Source organism: Symphodus melops, assembly GCF_947650265.1.
Source record: "Symphodus melops genome assembly, chromosome: 18".
Lineage (NCBI taxonomy): Eukaryota > Metazoa > Chordata > Actinopteri > Labriformes > Labridae > Symphodus > Symphodus melops.
The window spans coordinates 5,125,478-5,144,145 of NC_136708.1; the positions used below are offsets into that span (position 1 = coordinate 5,125,478).

General features: G+C 43.0%; 1 protein-coding gene across 3 annotated transcripts in view; it reads left to right on the forward strand.

The window, feature by feature from the left end:
* The first annotated feature begins 11,142 nt into the window (after positions 1-11,142).
* arid1ab (AT-rich interactive domain 1Ab) overlaps positions 11,143-18,668 on the forward strand; it is a 58,129-nt gene continuing 50,603 nt past the window's right edge. Inside the window, exon 1 of one of the 3 annotated variants that reach the window (XM_079368380.1) lies at positions 11,143-11,465. Coding sequence is in view for 2 of the 3 variants with exons in the window: in XM_079368378.1 (XP_079224504.1) it covers positions 11,590-12,483 (894 nt within the window). In the remaining variant the exon portion in view is untranslated. Of the gene's footprint in view, positions 12,484-18,668 lie in introns of all 3 variants that reach the window. The other 2 variants (XM_079368378.1, XM_079368379.1) reach the window with 2 other exon arrangements.

An 18,668-nucleotide genomic window follows, 5' to 3' on the forward strand; every position in this document is an offset into this window, starting at 1 on the left:
TCTCTACTCAGTCCCTTTTCTCGACTGTCACGTCTGTTTGACACAAAGTGCTGCCACACGGATGGGGGTTCACCCATCCCTTGAAAGCCCAGCTGTCAGTGGTTACATAATAGCACAGCCTTGTTGGGCTCGCCGGACGGCTTTGTGCGCCTGTCACTGAATGTGATTGTGGGTAAGATTAAGCGGTGGGTGAGAAGCCACAGCTAAGGGGTTCCTACCTGGTCTCCAGCTGAGACGACAGAGCAAACAGAATCAGAGGTTTAGGAGAAAGCTTTAATGTGGCTCAGCAAGAATCGTATCCTTATTCACGACGTGCATTGTGTTGATGAACAGTGTTTCTTGCTTACATGCTTGATGTTTGTCTGCAAGTGAAAAGCTCATCTGCTTGGGTGGCAGATGAAGTGAGCACTGAGAAGTGATATATTTATACAAATGACTGTAACCAACTGCTATTTTTACATAGACCCAAAGCTGCAATACAATTCCTCTGCAAAGATTTCGCAAAAAAATCCAAAGGCTGCCGAATTTCTGTTGCCCACAGCAACAATCAATAAGTGCTTATGAAATATCATGTAATGTAATGAATTCACCTGAAAGAAGAAAAAAAAAGGCACATTTGAAATCTCTACCCAATAGCTTTAGGGCTAGGACAATGACATGCCCATGATTCCAGTAAACATGATTTAATAATGAATGTGTTATTGAGCTTGAAACCATAAAAATCAGCGATAGTGGGGTGGGGGTATAAGGAGGGGTTACCAATTTATTGTGGAGAGACCTGATTTCCCCAGGGATTGTGTTGTTAATTCAGTGTATTATAGCAGTGTTTATCCAAAGAGGGGACGTGAGCTGCTTCAATCGGGGTGCTGTCCTACAGAGTCGCTCCCACAGCGATGGTCAGGTCTGGTCAAACCACATCCAATGATTTCTTCTGGTGTGAATCCTTTGGGTGCTCCATCGACGCACTAACCTGAAAATACCCTGCCCTCTCCTCCGTCTCTCTCTCTCTCATCCTGTCAGTCCAGACCAGCTTTTTCCTCTCTCCGCTGCTTATAACAGAGCCGAGCCTTACATTAAATCTGTGTTTCTGCATAACCGGCCTTGTATGTTTTTTTTCCCCTCAGTCTGCTGGGCCCTCTTATGTCTCGCTCCTCTTCCCTTTGCAGTGGAAATAGCGCAAGCCAACCCTCCCAGTGCCTCACTATCAGCGCATTCTGCACAGCCTGAATTCTTCCAACACAACAGCAAACAAACAGTGTTGCAAAAAGGGGGGTGGGGGGGAGGAGGTGGGGGGTGGTTACTGTGTACAGCACAGCAGTGCCATTTAAAACTGTGGCTATGGAAACCCCTCTGTCTTCCCCCTTAACATGTGTTTACGTTGCTGGGTTTGAGTGACAGATAAAGGCACACTGGGGGAAGAGGCTCTTTTAAAATGCATTGTCTTCAGCTCCTCCCTCCTCCTTTTTTTATTTTCTCTTAAAATAGGGCCTCTCTGGCAGCTTAAAATGAGCCAGAATAAATTACTTTTTGCTATATTTTGCCCTTCTTCCCTTACTGTCTTGATTTGTTTAGTTGCAGGACAGAAATGGCTCTCCTCAGTGCCTGAAATTAGACATTGCTGTTGTCCCTGACCATGTTCCTAGAGCCTTTTTTATTGTAACAGCCTCAGTGAGGATTGCGTATGTGGCGCCTGCTGCTATCAAACAAGGGATATGAAAATCTCTTGGAGAGGCATGCAGCCAAGTCCTTCAGTACGAAGGTTTCGAATAAAGAGCGAAGAGATACTGTGTGTTAAAGTTTCCCCCACACGTATACTGAGAATTCACATAAGAAAAGCTTTTATTTTGTATTTCTCTTATATCTAATGCTCACACTGCTGGGACTGAAATCACCCAACGTTTTGCATCTTTGCTGTATGTTTTTTTTTTTTTTTTTAATGATCATCTTTTTTGCACTTCTCATCTCAGGCGGAGACTGAGAGCTTTTTAATGAATCATTTTCAGTTTGTAATGCTTCTCTAACCTAATGCTAAGTTGTGTTCGGGCCAGTTGTCTGGAGGAGACAAGCCATACTACAGAGACACATGCCAAACAAAACCCTTGGTTGGCACTATGATGTGGGCATCATGCCTTTGCCAGCCTTCACTCTGTATAGGGCCTGTGCCAACCTTTTATAAATGCCCTATTTGGCAAGAGTTGTGCCCAGCAGTGTCTCTTAAGGTTCTGGTTCAAATACCCTCTTCAAATGTGAACCTGATCCAAATCCTAAATGATCCAAATGATGCGTTCCAAATTGTAAGCTCTCATATCATATTCAGAGGAAACCGTGGATTATGTTTTATCAACTCGAACTGGCAACAGACGGAGGAAAACTGTAAAGTCATATGCACAGCCTTGTTTTTCTTTATAGTCACACATTATCGTGGATTTTGTTCGTTAATCTCAACATCCTCCGCCTTCTTCATGCATGGAGAAAAAGGTGGCAGCTGCAGCACAAGGTTTGTTTTCTCGGCATTCAGCTCGGAGGTGTGTCACCCAGAATTACAGCAAAAGAGCAATTACGGCTGAATGTCCTGCCTTTCATCAGCATTTCAATGCAGAGATTTGAGATCCGACCCCCAGCCGGTAACACCCCTATCTGCAACCTTGCCCTGCAGCCCCTCAGGCCGATAATCAGCTCCAAAGAATGGTTCCCTACCTCAAAAGCCTTGTAGTCCTCTATCTCCCAGCCTCCCCACTGAGTCAAGATAAAGTTTTGTTTTCACAGTTGACTGGTGGGTGGTGCTCGACCCCCTTCACCCCCTGCCTGTTGTCCGAGCATAGATGCAAAAGGTCACTCCTGAAGTGTGCCACCACACAAGGAGGCAATAGCCAAGGAACCGTCCTATAGGTGCCAATAAATGTAAGCCTTAAAACCCCTTCTGTCATGATGTTGTGTCTTTGCACACATTGTGTTTTAAAGGCCAAAGTTTGTTTGACAGTCTCTGTTTCAGTTCATCCTCTTTAAAACTCTCGAGCTATTTCAACATTTTCTTCACAACCTTTTTCACATCAAACTGCTATGTTAATATTTTTTTTATCATCTTTGTGTTTTTTTGTTCTCTCGTTGGCCTTTGTGAGCAAAGGCACTCATGCTTGAAACAGCACAAACATCAGCCTCCATGAGAGGGAAGAGTTCAGGCACAACGAAAAGCGTGTCTGTAAACAATAGGCTAAAAGAGTGGGACAAGAAAATGATTCAGCTGGTAACAACTGAAACACATCCAATTTCAATATATGAGAAGATTGGTCTCTTGAGCATCTCAGGGCCCAGGGAGTGAATTACATAGGCCGTTTTTCAATATAATGCCTTGTATCAACATACTGATATTGCACACAGAAAATGGTTTCTCCATGAAATGCTCCTTTGGTTTCTACATAGAATCTATTTTCCGTGCTGCATAAGTACAGCTGCCTGCAATTTTTTTTTTCCCCACACCTCCATTCATTCGCGTCCAATTCATCTTCTCAGCCTGCCACAGTTCATATTGATATATGGTCAGGGGCTGTTCTGTAACAGGTAACTTAATCACTCCGTCTTCAACGTGTCAATTTCGTCCATCTCTTTGCCAACTCTCTGTGCTGTTCATCACGTCTGCATTACAGTTAGCTATTTCACCTCAAAACAAACGCAGGTCCTCTGACTGCCACCATTGATTAAAACCCGTGGCTTCCCAATCCCTAATTCAAAATGCATATTTGGTTCAATTATAGTTTTAAATATTTATAAGCCAGTCTACCTTTCTCTCTTGAATGTGCTGCATGAGCAGAATCTAAAGGCCTACTCTTTTATCCACATATAAAGAAAAGCTGCTTCAGAACACTTCATATTATACTTTCTAAACTGATTTTTGAAAATAAATCAAATAGTGAAATCGCTGTCATTCAATTCATTTAAAACACAGAACAGTTATAGATATCGAATATGTATTGTTTGTAAACACGAGAAAAAGTGTGAAATGTTTTCCTTGTGAAATTAAGAAGACATGAAGTAAATAACTTGTATTAATATGGAGAAAACGTTATATATTTACAATAATCAAAGGGAAAAAAGCAAGTGTTGGGTAATAACACTGATTGTGTCTCAACATTGATGTTAAAGATTTTAGGATGAAGAACGCAGTCTCGACCAACGAATGGAACATTTTTGGAGTAGACATCGAAATAACATCTCATCATTTGGTGATGGCAGAAAAAAAGCAAGTGCAGGTGTAGAGAAACAGAGAAGTAGACCAGATCTTGATCTAAGGGAAGGAATGACCACAAGGGGCGTGGCCAGGGGTAGCATGGGACCCCCTCTAAATCTAAATGGCCATCCCAGTTGCCACCCCCCTAAATCCTTACCTATGATTGGCTCTTAGTCTTAATGATGTTTGTTTGCCATTCTTTTATATACATACTTTAAAATCGTGATTTTAGACATACATTTTTTTTCAGTCTTCGAAGACTTAAGCTTTGATGATGTGTTGCAATTAAAAAGTCGATTTATTATTATTAAATATTTTACGTGCCCCAGTTGGGTCAGCCCCATCCAAAAAGTCTGGACACGTCCCTGAATGAATTGTGCTGTTGGAGGTCAGAACAGGAACGCATAACCTCCATTTTCTATAGAATACTGTGATTGAGGACGCTCTTAAACGTATACCTGCGTTGTACATATACGTGTGTTGTATGTCCTTGTGGCTGGCCAGGCAGTACATCAGTCCTTAATACAACAAAGAACCATCTGACACATATGTCCTGTCCTGACCACAAAGAACAACACTCTATAAGTAAAGAGATCTGTATGTCTTGAGTAGTTCTCAGGTGTACAAAGTTGTCCGTTGTCACAATATGACATAAAGTGATGAACTGTTCACTGAACGTGTATAAACTGTTGCCTTTAATCAAACGTGTAAGAGTACAGATTGTGTCACAGATTAACACACATTGTCTTTACACTCTTCTTTCAAGATTATATTATTATATATTTTTTTATGATTATATTTTTGGGCCTTCGTGCCTTTATTGCATATAGGACCGTTGAAGAAAGACAGGACATGTTAGAAGGACAGAATGGGGGCGACATGCAGCAAAGTGCCGGGGTCAGATTCAAACCAACGTCTTTTGCAATGAGGACTATAGCTTCTATATGGGGCGAACAACCGCTTTCAAGAGGTTTTAACACATCCCTGTGCGCAAACATCAAAATGATCTATTTGCTGTCCCATGTCCAAATAATAATTAACCCTCTTTAGCTGAAATATAAAGCACCCGTATACTATAGGTACATCTTCAGACAGCTCTGGAGAAGATTTTCTCTTAAGATTTCTCTGGCACAAAAAAGGCTCTGGTTAGCTCATCACTAAAGATAGGAGGCAGGGCAGGGGGTCTCCTGAGGTTAGGTGTAGTGTAGCGGAGCAACATAATCCTCTACATAACGCTATAATGACAATACTTTTCTTACTATCAATGCTACATGTTGTCCAATGGAATAGCATCATCAACAAAAGAGCGGAGAACAACATACTGCCAAACAAAAAAACATTATGCAGCCGTTTAATTACGTGTTTGGAAATCATATTGGCCGTGTCTGTACACTCAAGGCACCGTGCAGCAGTAACAGTATACAAACTCCCTCCCCCTTTTGGCCCAATTCTCCGGAGAATATCATGCGGCGTTCTCACGTCAGCCCACTCGGACTTGTTGCGGAAAAAATACTAAGGGTCTGGTAAGAGAATCTCTGGGTGAAGTCTGAGTAAAAAGTGTGGCTGTTTGCGTTTACAGCCCCTCCTGAAAATAAGCCCTGTAGGTGACTGTAGGCAAGCAAGCCATCTTAAAGAGCTTTCCCTCACTCTTTAATTTAAAAAAAAACATTAAATAATTAACTCTCCTGTGTATAAAATACTCAAATATTAAACACCAAAATCAAGACGAGAAAAATTAAGAAGCTTTTGTAGCTGTTGTGACAACAGTGCTCTGATGCTTTCAACTAGCTTGTTAGTTTGTCAGTATATATCAACAGGTTTCTTTTTTTACAAACTTCTACAGGAATAACTTTAAAAAGTTTTGCATTTAAAGTTATCAAAACGTTTCTCAAAGTTAAACGATTGTCTTATGGAGGAGGCCTGGTTATGATTTTCCTTCTAAGACCACTGAACAGTGTTTTTCTCATCTTTGGTTTGGCTCTATCTTGCAGCTGAAATGCTGACAAGTCTCTCTGTGTGATTTATAGGGATGGGACTGTTTGTCAGTCGAGTAGAAGCTCACACACTGGGCTCTGTGACCCATAGTGGAGCGGTTCCCAGTATGTTCGCAGTGATGAGTTCCCTTACTACAGAGATGATTCCCTGCGCCGTTTCTTTTCATCCTCATTGAAAAGAGAGTGAACACTTCTCTGTCCTTGCAGGGTGGACACCGTAATTTTGAGAGCTCTTAACCTTGCTTGGCTTTGTCGAGATCGGGGGTCCTTCCTTTACTTCACTCGAACACACTGAGAGAAAATGTGGTGTTTAGAATTCAGCAGTGATGACTGTGTGAACTTCATGAATTCTGTGATTTAAAAGAACAAAATTATCAGCCCCCACACATAGTAAAGATAGATAAAAGTACCCGAGTATAACCTGAATATGTCCTATCAGCTTTCATTTGAAAGCCTGTCGTGGGACATGGAGGGTCTGTTTTTCAGAGGATTTCACGTCTTGGGAGAGAACAATACAAAGGAAAGAGGAGCAACTGATTGAATGTCTGCTAAGCAGCTCTGTTGAGCCATGGCTCCTACAAAGTTTGATTCCATTTGATCAAATCAGGTAAGAACAATGGCTGAAAGATTAATCTAAAATATGACCTCATAAGGCAGCAGAGAGTTCCACAAGTGCTCTTTAATATCTTTTCTATCAGGGCTGTATGTTTGGATTAAACATGCTGAGGCCCTGACAGTGAAGCCAATATGAAACTGATTGTCCACATTTATTAAGGAGCCCTGAAGGAAATCATGCAGGGCTTTTTTTTTTATTGCACATGCCTCACTCCTGCACTGTTTACCAAGTGGTGGGTGTGTGTTTGTCAGGTGTAAGGTTTAAGCGGCAGGTTCCACGCGCTCACAGCGTCTGGGAATGAGCCGGATGCCCATTGCACTTCGCAAAGTGGCACTTCCTTCCTCTACACACTCCAGACTATGCGTTGAACTGCTGCCTGGCAACCGTCTGGACAGGACCCAACTGTTGTGGTTTTGTGTGTGTGTTGTTTTAGTGAGAGTGTGTGTGTGGCCACAATAACGTCACCGTAGGATCACAGATGATGTTAGGTGCAGGTATGCATTAACAACAGACGCTTGATAGTCATAACTTTGGTATTATTGTCAGGTGTGAGCTGTGTTTGGCTGTTGCACAAGTGTGTGTGTGTGTGTGTGTGTCTTTATTCAACTCCACTCTTGTTAGGAAATTCCACGCCACATTATTGGGTTGTCTTGGTGATTCTATGGCTCCATTCCCAGACTGGATCCCAAGGGATTCAAATAAAAGAAAAACTCCTGAATGATCAGTCATCAGTTAACTCGCTCATCAAGAATGCCACTTTCTTGTTCAAAGCTGAGATTAATTGAAGAAAGCTAATACATTAAAAATGCATATTTAAGAATATCAAAGGCTTACATTAATTACCAGAAATAGAATATTTTGAAATAAAATATTTATGACTCCAGCCTGTCCACTGAAATTTGTGTTTTGCATTTATAACAAGAATTGATGACATGAATAATGGACTCCCTTTCACTGGTAGCATCTTCAAATGCAGCTTTTCACCACAGCTTTTACTCATTTTCCCCCTTTCTTCTCATCAGCCACTGTTATCAATTTTATTATGATTACAAGAGAAAAAAGAGTGGCTGGTTGAAGTCCAAGCTGCTGCCTTGGCGACGGCTGGGGAAGACGCAGCGTCGGGACTCGGCCTGAAGGTGATGCATCACAGTTTGCCATACAGGGAGGCGGCGACGGGGCACAAGTAAACACTCTTAAATCATCATCCTGGGACAGATGGGGGGGTGTCACATGAACTGGCCACCTCACCATCTCTCCTGTGCCTCTCCCTTTTACACACATTTTCAACAGTCACAGCAAAGAGACAAATGTGACGGAGACCAGGCAACATTTGGGCAACAACCTGAAAATAAGTTTACTGCTTTGGTTTGAATGACTCTCAGTTAGACATAAGAACCAACATGGCTGACAATAATATGAGACCGTATAAATAGGTGTGAATCTTATTCTTTCAGAGCCAGACTGGACTATGACAGAATTTCTCTACTAGGTATTAATGGCAATACCTTTTTGTTAAGTCATTCTTTGGTTATAATTATAGTACAGTGACATTTGAACAATTAATATATCGAATGTAAACTCCTGGAGGGGTACCTTCTTATATCCCTTTCAACATTGGTCGCTATTAATTCTGTGTCTAAGCTTGCTGTTGAGGTTGTCTGGGCAGGAACCACAGCATTTTAAAGAACACCATATCCTTGTAAAACAAGAGTCACATAAATAAATGCATGACACTCTTAGCCACACAGGAGGTCTTTAGCATCATGTTGTTCCTCTCCCACAGAGATTTAACATATCATATGATCTCAGTGCTTTAAAGTCACTTTGCAGCTCCACAGACGCCGTGCAGGCGGCTCAACAACAGACAAATATTTTTCAAGGTGAGTGCTGAAAACACAAAACATTTTGAAGCTACTTCTAAAATAAGACCGAGAGAAACAGTGCATAGAATGCAGATTATGATGCTGTTTCGAAAAATATGAAAGAGGGTAGAAAAGAGAGCCTGCACCCCTTAATAATAAACATGAAGTTTATGCTAAAAAGAAATAGAAGCTCCCTACCCCCTCCTCCTTTACAGCCTAGCCTCTGCGCTTTCTGCTTGCACACACACACACACACTCCTCCCTTAGCCTATATAAGTAGACAGCAGCTGAGCTGACCCCTCCACCCTGCATATACTCTCTTTTTATTAAACGTTCATCATAAAAATTAGTGCAACATAAAATACAAGTGGACATTTGTGTTGGTTTCCAGGTTAAACTTTAAGTAAAAGAGAATCTCTTTTGAAAGGATAGAGAGAGCAATGTGAGCAGAAAGCCCCGCATTGTAGAGAGAAAGGGCTGAGCAGAGCAGAGAGCTGGCGCTTCCCATCCCCCACATTCACATAGCAAAGTTCTGCTGCTTTTGCAAGCGGTGATGCTGCCTTCACGTACCCCAGCCGAGGCTCGTAAACGCACAATGTCGCAGCAACCAAGTCCTTTCTGCTCCGAAATAAAACAATGCACCGTTACACAGACGTTTATTTGTGTTCTTAGGTTGCTGTTTTTGTCTTACTATATCCCAGAGTTTACACGAACAGAATATCAAACTGTCTCCCCACAGGAACACATGTAAACAGTGCTTTATATGGATATAGACGATTTCATTGCACTACTTTCAAATATATGAACATCATGGTCGTTTATGAACGCTGAATATTTGACTGGTATATTTTTGCGAACCAGTATTATCTTGTGTCATTTTACCCATGGCCCTGCTTTACTAAGTTCTTCATCAATCCTATGTGTTAAAAGGCTACTGATGTGTATTTTGGCCTCGCCTACTGTATGACATGGTAATGTATTATTGTTTTCAGCGAAAAGGCACAATGTCCATGTAAATGTATTATTTATCCAGTGAAATGTTGCCTCTTTCCCTTTAAATGCTGCTGATGGTGTTTACAAGCAATGATTTGATGAATAAACAGCTGAGCATCTCATCCTTGAGTTGCATTGAAAATATTACAGCCTGCGTGTGTCGTCTTTGGATATGTTGAACTTTCTTTCCACGTTTAGTTTTCTCACTGTTCGTTTACGACCTAGAGCCTGATTCTGAAATTTCCGACGGCAACAAATGCAGCATGAAGGTTGCTGCTGCTAGGAGAGCGCGAGGCAGGCAGGCAGAGAGCACGAAGAAAGGGGGTGGGGAGAGAGAGAGGAGGTGAAGAGACATAGGGTGTCTCTTCCTATGAATTGTATAGAGAGACTTTATGTTTTCTCCAAATCTCCTCTCGTTCTCGTTTGTTTGTGTGAGATTAGACTTTTAACAGATAATGTGATGTGGCCTATTCTGTGTCACTTTTTTTTTACCATCCACTTCCTGCTCTGTGGCTCAGTCCATCCCCCATCCTTCTTCCTTTTCTGTCCTCTCTCTCACACGCACACGCACACACACACACACACACACACACACACACACACACACACACACACACTGCATGTACAGGTTGTGATTTCATGCTTTCCTCTTCTGTACTCTCCTCTCATTTGCAGTTTTCGACACATGGAAGCAGTATGGGAGCAGTCACTTCTACCCATTAGCCCCCTCTAACAGAAGAAGCCTATTTTGTTCCAGTGCTTAAGCGAGCTAATAAGATAAAGTGCACACATGAACGTTGCAGAGAGGAGCACACAGCCCAAGCATGAAGTAATCTTTGTAATCAGAATGGTTGAATAGTTTTAGATGACTTCAAGGCAGAACAGTATGGTAAAGGAAGGGACCTTTTAATTGTTCAATAATGAAAAACTGTAGACAATAATCTCTGGTGTCCAGAAGTGTTAGACAGAAATGCTGTACCTGAAACCATGAGGCCGTTCAAAACCGTCTTTTGTTGAAGCCCAAGATGTAAAATCATTGTATGCTTCTCAGGCTACAATTAGCTATCTAAAGAACAACCTTACTTTATGCCATTACCATTCAAATGTAGCCTATAAAATGTATTTGCATGGTAGAGACAGAATAAAGTAGCCAGTGAACTATGCATATTTCATAACAAATGACATATGTACTTGCTATCTTTTAAATCCAAATCTCACACAGTTTTTAGTCAGACAATTCATTGCCCTATTTCTTTATTTGTATAAACCTTTTCCTTCAATGCAGCAATAAATTGGTGTGAAAATGACCAGTAGTTTATTCTATAAAAACAAGGCTTTCCGTCTACGTCGACATTTGTATGTATGAGCTCAATTTAAAGCACATTAAAGCTGCAATAATGGCTCTTCCAGAGTAAAAAACTGTTGTTTTCAGGCAGTCAGCGCAGTCCGGATCCAGTCTTCGCTGTAAACTCCGCTCCGGGTTTTCATTTTCTCGCGACAGGTCGGTAAGATGGCTGTGTCTCGCGGAGCCTCGTGCTGGTTTGGTTGATTTCTCGCTCGCGCTCTCGTTCTGTAACAGAAGCCCCCCCCCCTCTAACACACACATACACACACACTCACTTGGGTCGGTGAAATACATTTCCCTGGCTCTGTATTTATATATTTTTGCTTTTAAAAACTTTCCCCTCTCTGTTTTAACTTCAAACGGAGTCGCGGTGGATTACCGGATACCGGTCCGGGCGGAGGGCAAAGGGGGGAATGAACCGGGACAACGGGTACGTTGTTATAAATGTAATTGTATTTATATTCAATGGTTTTCAGAGTTTGCTTGTGAGTGAGTCGCCGTGCTGAGAGAGAGAGGCAGAGAAAGAGTGGAGGAGAGAGAGAGAGAGGGATATCATGGCCGCTCAGGTTGCCAGCGTCGCCACTCTCAACACTAGCCCGCCATCCGAACTCAAAAAGCCGGATCGGGAACCTCAGGAGGAGTCGGTACCGGGAGAGAAACAGCATGAAAATAAGGATCCAGGAACTGACGGCGGATCTCCTGGACAGAAGGAGCTGCAGGACGGGACCGATGCTGGAAATGCTGGGGGAGGAGGGGATCCTGATATGAAGAACGGCAACGGGAATTTGCCCCGGGTAAATAATAATAATCAGAATGATACCGGCGGGCCCGAGGGGAATAACCATCCCGGGATGGGACACCACCACCAGGGCCCCTTTCCTCCTCCTCCTTACGGTTACAACCAGCACTACAGCCGGGCCCCTTTTCATCAACATGGCGGACAACAAAGCCCTGGCATGGCAGCTGCATCGGGGCCGGGCATGATGGACCCTTACCCCCCTAATTCACACGAACACGGCTACCCGAACCATTATAACAACTACAGCCCGTTCCAGAACAGGACTTCTTATCAGGGCCAAGGGTACGGGGCCATGAATTCCCCGCGTAACAACCAGCCTCCGGCGGCTGGGGGGCAGCCAGGCAAGCAACAGCCAGCAGGAGGAACCACAGCTATGGCTGCTTCTTACAATAATCAGAGGTATAACATGGGAAACCAACAACCTACGTCTACGCCTACTTTAAATCAGCTTTTGACATCCCCAAGCTCTGCCAGGAGCTACCCGAATTACCCCCAAGGAGACTATAACAATCAGGAAGGGGCCAATAAGGGACCAGGAGATATGGGTAGCAGTCAGTATGGTGGGGTCCATCCGGGTTGGCAACAAAGGAGCCACCATCCGCCTCCCATGAGCCCGGGAAACACTGGACAACCTCCAAGCAGAAATCAGGTAAACCCCCCTCATTGCACTGATACACTTTGACTGAGTTGAAGTCAGCTAGTGGCTCAGAAAAAGCCCTGTAAGAGTAGCATATTGCATTGGACCAGCCATTGTCTATGTAGCAAGAGCTCTAAAATGGCTGCCTCTCTCTTTCTCCCAATACCACCCCCCCTGCAAGAGTCCAAACACAGAGAAAGAAGCAGCAGATTCTGCTGGAAACTCCTCTCAGAGTTGTGGGCATTAGTGTGCGTCTGTGCTGGGTGCAGGGCAGGAGTTAGGACTAAGTAGAGCAAGAGTTTGTCAGGAGAAAGTGTGTGTGTGTGTGTGTGTGTGCGCGCGTGCAGAGAGGGTGATATTTCTTCGCTGTGCTTCTTCTACCTCATTGTAGATTTAAGTGCTGTAACCAGTCCTGTTTCTACGAGAGTCTGCAGCCTGTCTTTTTTGTTGTTGTTGTGCTCCTCACTACTGCTATCAAAGTTGTGTCAAAGGCTGTCAAGGCAATAAACAAGATGCAAATGACAGCGCGATTTGCATAATCATTAAGAAGAGAGAAAAAAACCGAGAGACCCCTCTGTGGGTTTAATAGCCGCTTGCACATTGAAGAGGAGATGTCTCACAGTCCAGTGAATGGCAACAATAACACCCGCTAAATGTTTACTCCGTTCAAAGTGTGATTGTGACCGCGATTGATTCATCCTGACGGAGGGTTTTTTCATTCATTGTGGCTCGGTTCGGCTCCGTTCGCCTCTTTCCTTTACCCTCCCTCCTTCCTCCTCGTTTCTTTCCTCCCATGTGCCGCCTTGTAAACACGGCCCCGCTGGTTGGAGTTGGCAAAGTGCAGATTGCCTTTGCTTTGGGATTTGAATTATGGAGGTAAAAATCCTGCTGTCAGAGCCAGGAGACAGTTGGTCTTAGGTTGACATGCGAGCCGAGATCTGATTGGCTCCCCATCCCTCCGCTCTCGGCCATTTATAATTGCATCTAATGGAAAAGGCTGCAGAAAAAAAACCCAGCCCCCTCTGTCCGCTTCTTTCCTCCAACGTGTCAGAAAACACAATCTAAGTCTTTATTCGTGTTTTTTTTTTTTTACCATTTTAAGCACACTTGTCTGCATCTCTGACTTTTTAGAAAGACCTCCATGTTTTTTTTGTGTGATTTTGATCATATCTTAATGTCCTATATCAATGAAAATATATTTAAAAAACAACATTATTTAGCATTATTCAGATGTTTAAGGCTTTCTTAACAGAAATTATTTAGAGAAAACATTATATTCCCCTCGCTGCAGTAATTTGCATGAAGACTGTACACATGTAGAGGCGACATTGTTTTTACATTTGAGATCAAACTGTGACTCCACATGCGCTGAGTCACATCCTTACTCATTTTTAGACGCTCACCTCTCACATGCACCTGAAGTTTGAAAAAAAAAAAAATGTTTGACTCTCAGAATATGCTCTGCACTGCTCGCTCAAGTCAGGCTGAATCTGGTATAGCAGATAGAGTAGGTGTGGTCATGTAGCTCCGTTGTACAACTGTGCTTTCCACTGTTTCCAGATCAGGACTTGAAGAGACTTGGCGTGTTGGAGTGTGTCGTGGCCACGTGTGCGAGTCCGACTGACTGCTGTTGTGTTTACAAGCAACCAAGGTGTCAGCCTCGTGTCACGGCTTTGTTTTTTTTCCTTCTCCACATCAGGTTTATAATGAGCTAATTTACTTCCTCGTGCAGAGAGAGTAACCATGTCAACTCTGCTTACCTACATCTCTCAGACACACACACACACACGCACACACACAGATAACAGCCACATGTTCAGTGTTTTCTCTCTGCAGGTAATGTTGGTCATAGGCAAAAAAATAAGAAGAACAACTCTTAGTCTACACATTATAAAAAAGGCATGTCATTCCTTTTTTTTATATATATAAATAAAAAGTCCACCGTACCATTTTTTGAAAGAGAACATTTTAAGGACTAACCTTACATCGCTTGACAGCTAAAACATTATTTAAAGGCATATTGTGATACAAGGGGATAAAAAGACATGATTGATTCTCTCTACGGTGGCTGCTTTTGTACATTTTAAAACTCTACATTTTTCTAAGGCGGTGTGCTTAGATTTTGCACCGATGTGGGTTTGTTGAGGTGCTCCGATGGCAAGGAGGAAAAACTTCCATGAGAAAAGGTGACTTTGTCAATCACTGTCTACTGATAAAGTGTTCTCTGCTTGACAAACTACTGGAGTTTTTTGCATTATTATTATTATTTTTACATCATTACATACATAGAAACACTTCTACTGATGCATTATAGGAGGTTAGTTTAAGCCCAATAAAATATGCCAACTCCACTTGGGAAAAAAATGTTTTGTATAAAAATTAAGATTCTTATCTTCTGAGATTTTAATACGTTCATAACTTCCAACATTTTTTCTGTTGCTAGTGCTAAGGCTAGCTCTTTAGCTCAGTAGAAAGCCAAATGGAGCAGTAAGAAACCCAGCCAGTCTTGAAGTATGGACTCATTCAAAATAGACTTTGAATCCAGAATCCTTTAAAAAAAAAAAGATTTTTAATCGAATCGAAGAATCGCCCAAACACCAAAAGATTCCCGGCCCTCCTTCCAGCAGAGACTTTGTGTGACTTTATTCATGGTAATCATTCCTTTCAAATAATCAAATAGATGCCACATCTTCGTCTATGTGGAGAACGATGTCAATGTTGAATGGTTGAATGATTTGTTTCCATCCAGCCTAAAGACGGCTCATTAAGGACAAACTGTTCGTCCTAAGAAAAAACTACCACCACTTGTTGCCTGACAGTTTAAGGTGCAAGCCTTCACACATTCTGATGGCCACTTTGGAGCATCACAGCGGGCTCAACTGCTTCACAGCTCCACTTGGCACATTCGAAGCTCTGGGTGAGGGAAAAGAGTTTGTTGGAAACATGTAGCACAAACGTTCAAATGCTCCTCATCTCGACGTCAGAGAGCATAAACATCATGTTGTTCTTTAGCATAAAATACCGAAAGCGATAAGAGACGTCTCATGTTTTTTAGTTTCTGTTTCACCCGTTTTTGTCTCAATCTGTCGCTTCTTGTGTGCTGACAAGTGTCGAACCCAGGGCAGCTTCGGCTTTTGGCAAACGGGGTGAATTGACAGCATCTCAGTCAGTGTGGACGGGGAGCTTTTCACAGCTTTAACTTGTTTTTTTGGCCATTAAGTCGGCCATATTTGTACAATCAAGTGTTACATCAAGTTGTAAAATGTATTTTTCTGTCAGTATTTAGGGAAACCATCCCGCGCTCCTTTTCAGCCATTTTTTTAGTGGTGCTCTAAATTTTGATTCTAACGTTAGCGCGCAGCACACTTTGTTATGACGTGGTTTTCACCTTGATTTGCAGATTTGAGCCGAGTTCAGGTTGTTTAATTTCTTCACTGCCAGCTCGTCTTTGAAGAACTTCTTCAGCTTTGAATCATTAAGCCTGGTTGCTTTAAGGACACAAAGAGGACTGAACGGTGTCTTTCTATTTTAGGGTGTCAAAGGAAAGGTTTGGATTGGTGTCTCGTCTCTGATTGTCTCACGGAGCGGCATGCAAAGACACCGGCTGCCTCTTTCCTTGACTTCATCGTTGTCGAGCCTGCTCCTGCTGACAGTGAGATTATGTTGGTGACAGTGTCGTTTACCCTTTAAAGCACACACTTAATAAGGGCAGAGGAGTGTTGTGATTGGCTGGTATTGTAAGAGGACTGTCTGGGAAAGTAATTTGAACATTTAGTTTTTTTAAGCACTCTTATAGCCAGGTATAGAAACTGTATTTTCATGCAGTGCTCTGTCAACGTCTCCCTGAATTGGGAGGAATTAGAAAAACACCTTTACACCTTTGCAGGCTTTTATTTTATTTATTTTTTTTGTTGGTGTGTGTGTGTGTTTTTTTTAAGTGGTGCAGGTGCAGGGAACACATTATCTTAATGGATATAATCCCAGACATGGTACCTGGAGGACAGGAGCTCTCAAGGACACAAAGATGACCTGAATGGTTCCCTTTTTTTTTTTGAAAGCTGAACGGAGCGAAGTCACAAATATTGATGATCATAAGTACTGCAGTTGATCTTTTCTTATTATTGTATTGATTCTTCGAAAGGATACTGATTTCAATTGAAAGCGAACATGACATTATTTTCAATCTCATACAGAAAGATGTTAAGGCCCCCGTGTGGCACTTTAAGTTTGGTTTGAAATTGGCGTGTCATTTGGACACGTCAGAGCGTTGACCTCTGCGGACTTCCTCCTGCACGCGTGGAAGTAGTGGTTTGTAGCAGCAGACGTAAAAAATAAAGGCACCCTGTCTATCACGCCGTCTGACACCTGCCCTGCATGTTGAAACAACAAAGAGTATTTTAAGTTTGACGTTCAACCGAATACTTCGGCTGCGCTCTGAAAATCAACAATGACAATATACATCGCTGCCGATGGTACAGAATCAACATGGCTGCAGAGCGGCCGTCAGCTCAGTTTTGACACACTGACCGATGGTGTGCTTCACAATGACATCATATCTCTGGGAGAAGAGTATTTGACTGTGTTTGTAGGATCTCTGAGGAGCTGAGTTGAGGTGTTTTCAGTGTTAGGATTCTGGTGTTCTGCTGTTTGGGGCGGCTGTGGCTCAGTGGGTAGAGTCATTGTCTCTCAACCGGAAGGTTGAGGGTTCGATCCCCAGCAACATGTCCAATGTGTCCTTTGGCAAGACACTTACCCCTGAATTGTTCGCCCTGCTCTGTCAGGGTGTATGCACTTCACTGCTCCTGTGGTCGAACGCTTGATGTGCTAATCGCCCCACGGGGATAAATAGAGTTTCAAAAAAAAAAAAATCTCAACGGTAAGAAGAAGAGTTCTGTGTAGGACACGGCCATTATCCCCAATCATTGCATACCGTGGTTATATATTGTATCACGGGGTCGTGGGAAATAGCCAGCCCGACCCCAATACCGGGTGACATACCATCACGCACGATTTCAGTTATCAAAAAAATCATTTCATACTCCTGAAGATGAAGTGGTAAACTCTGTTCTGCGGTGCTGTGGGTGTGACTATGTAACCACCAAACACTTTAGGACTCACCATTCAAAGCCTCTGGGATTCTTCTCTGAGTGAAGTTCAGCTCTACTCCTGCTAAAGAGCGCTCCACCACGAGAGCTGTTCACTGCCTCAACTCTCTGTTCGGCACAACTGAGCTTTTGATTTCACGATATGTTGCGTGATGTGATATTTTTGATGATTTTGTGTGTGTGTGTGTGGGGGGGGGGGGGGGTTCACCTGCATCAGATCAGCCACCTGCTGACGATGAACTAACGCGTTAATTGAGTGTTATATGGCTAATATTCTGGGTTTTCATAATGAAAACAAACACCCTGAGGTGGATTGTAGTGCAGTGGTTTTGGATGCTGTAGCGCCAGGTGTTTCCCTCCGCCTCACACGTGGGAACGAGCCATCGGGGATGCCCTCTCAGCTCTGCAAGGCTGACTTCCCAAATTGAGTTAGAACGAAATCATAATGGAGGACCCTTTTGTAAATATTTAGTTTGTTGGGGAAGTCCCACAGTTGACAAACATAATGAAAAACACCAAAGCAGGGCTGTTAAATTGGCTGAGCGCGAAGTCGACGCACAGCTCTGCGGCTGGTGTACGAGGGAAGCCCCTCTGCAGATTAGAGAGTACAGATAAACAGAATGACAGCAGCTTCACTCTGTCAAATACTCTCACATGACACAGACACACGTGTGTGTGTGTGTGTGTGTGTGTGTGTGTGTGTGTGTGTGTGTGTGTGTGTGTGTGTGTGTGTGTGTGTGTGTGTGTGTGTGTGTGTGTGTGTGTGTGTGTGTGTGTGTGTGTGTGTGTGTGTGTGTGTGTGTGTGTGTGTGTGTGTGTGTGTGTGTGTCCTGATTGGGGATTGAAAAAAAAATGGTCCACCAAGTCGACCTGTAACTGTTGATGACTCAGATTTTGTGTGATCAGGACGCTGATGCAGGAGGTGATCTCATTGGTGCAGATGTGATGCTCTGCCGTGTCATTTAAGACGCTAACGTCCCGGTGTGGGGATCAACACACGGCCCATGATGCCATATCACAATACTTGATATCACTGCGATTTTAAACAGTTTGTGATATGCTGAGATTTGCAATACAATATATTATTTAACT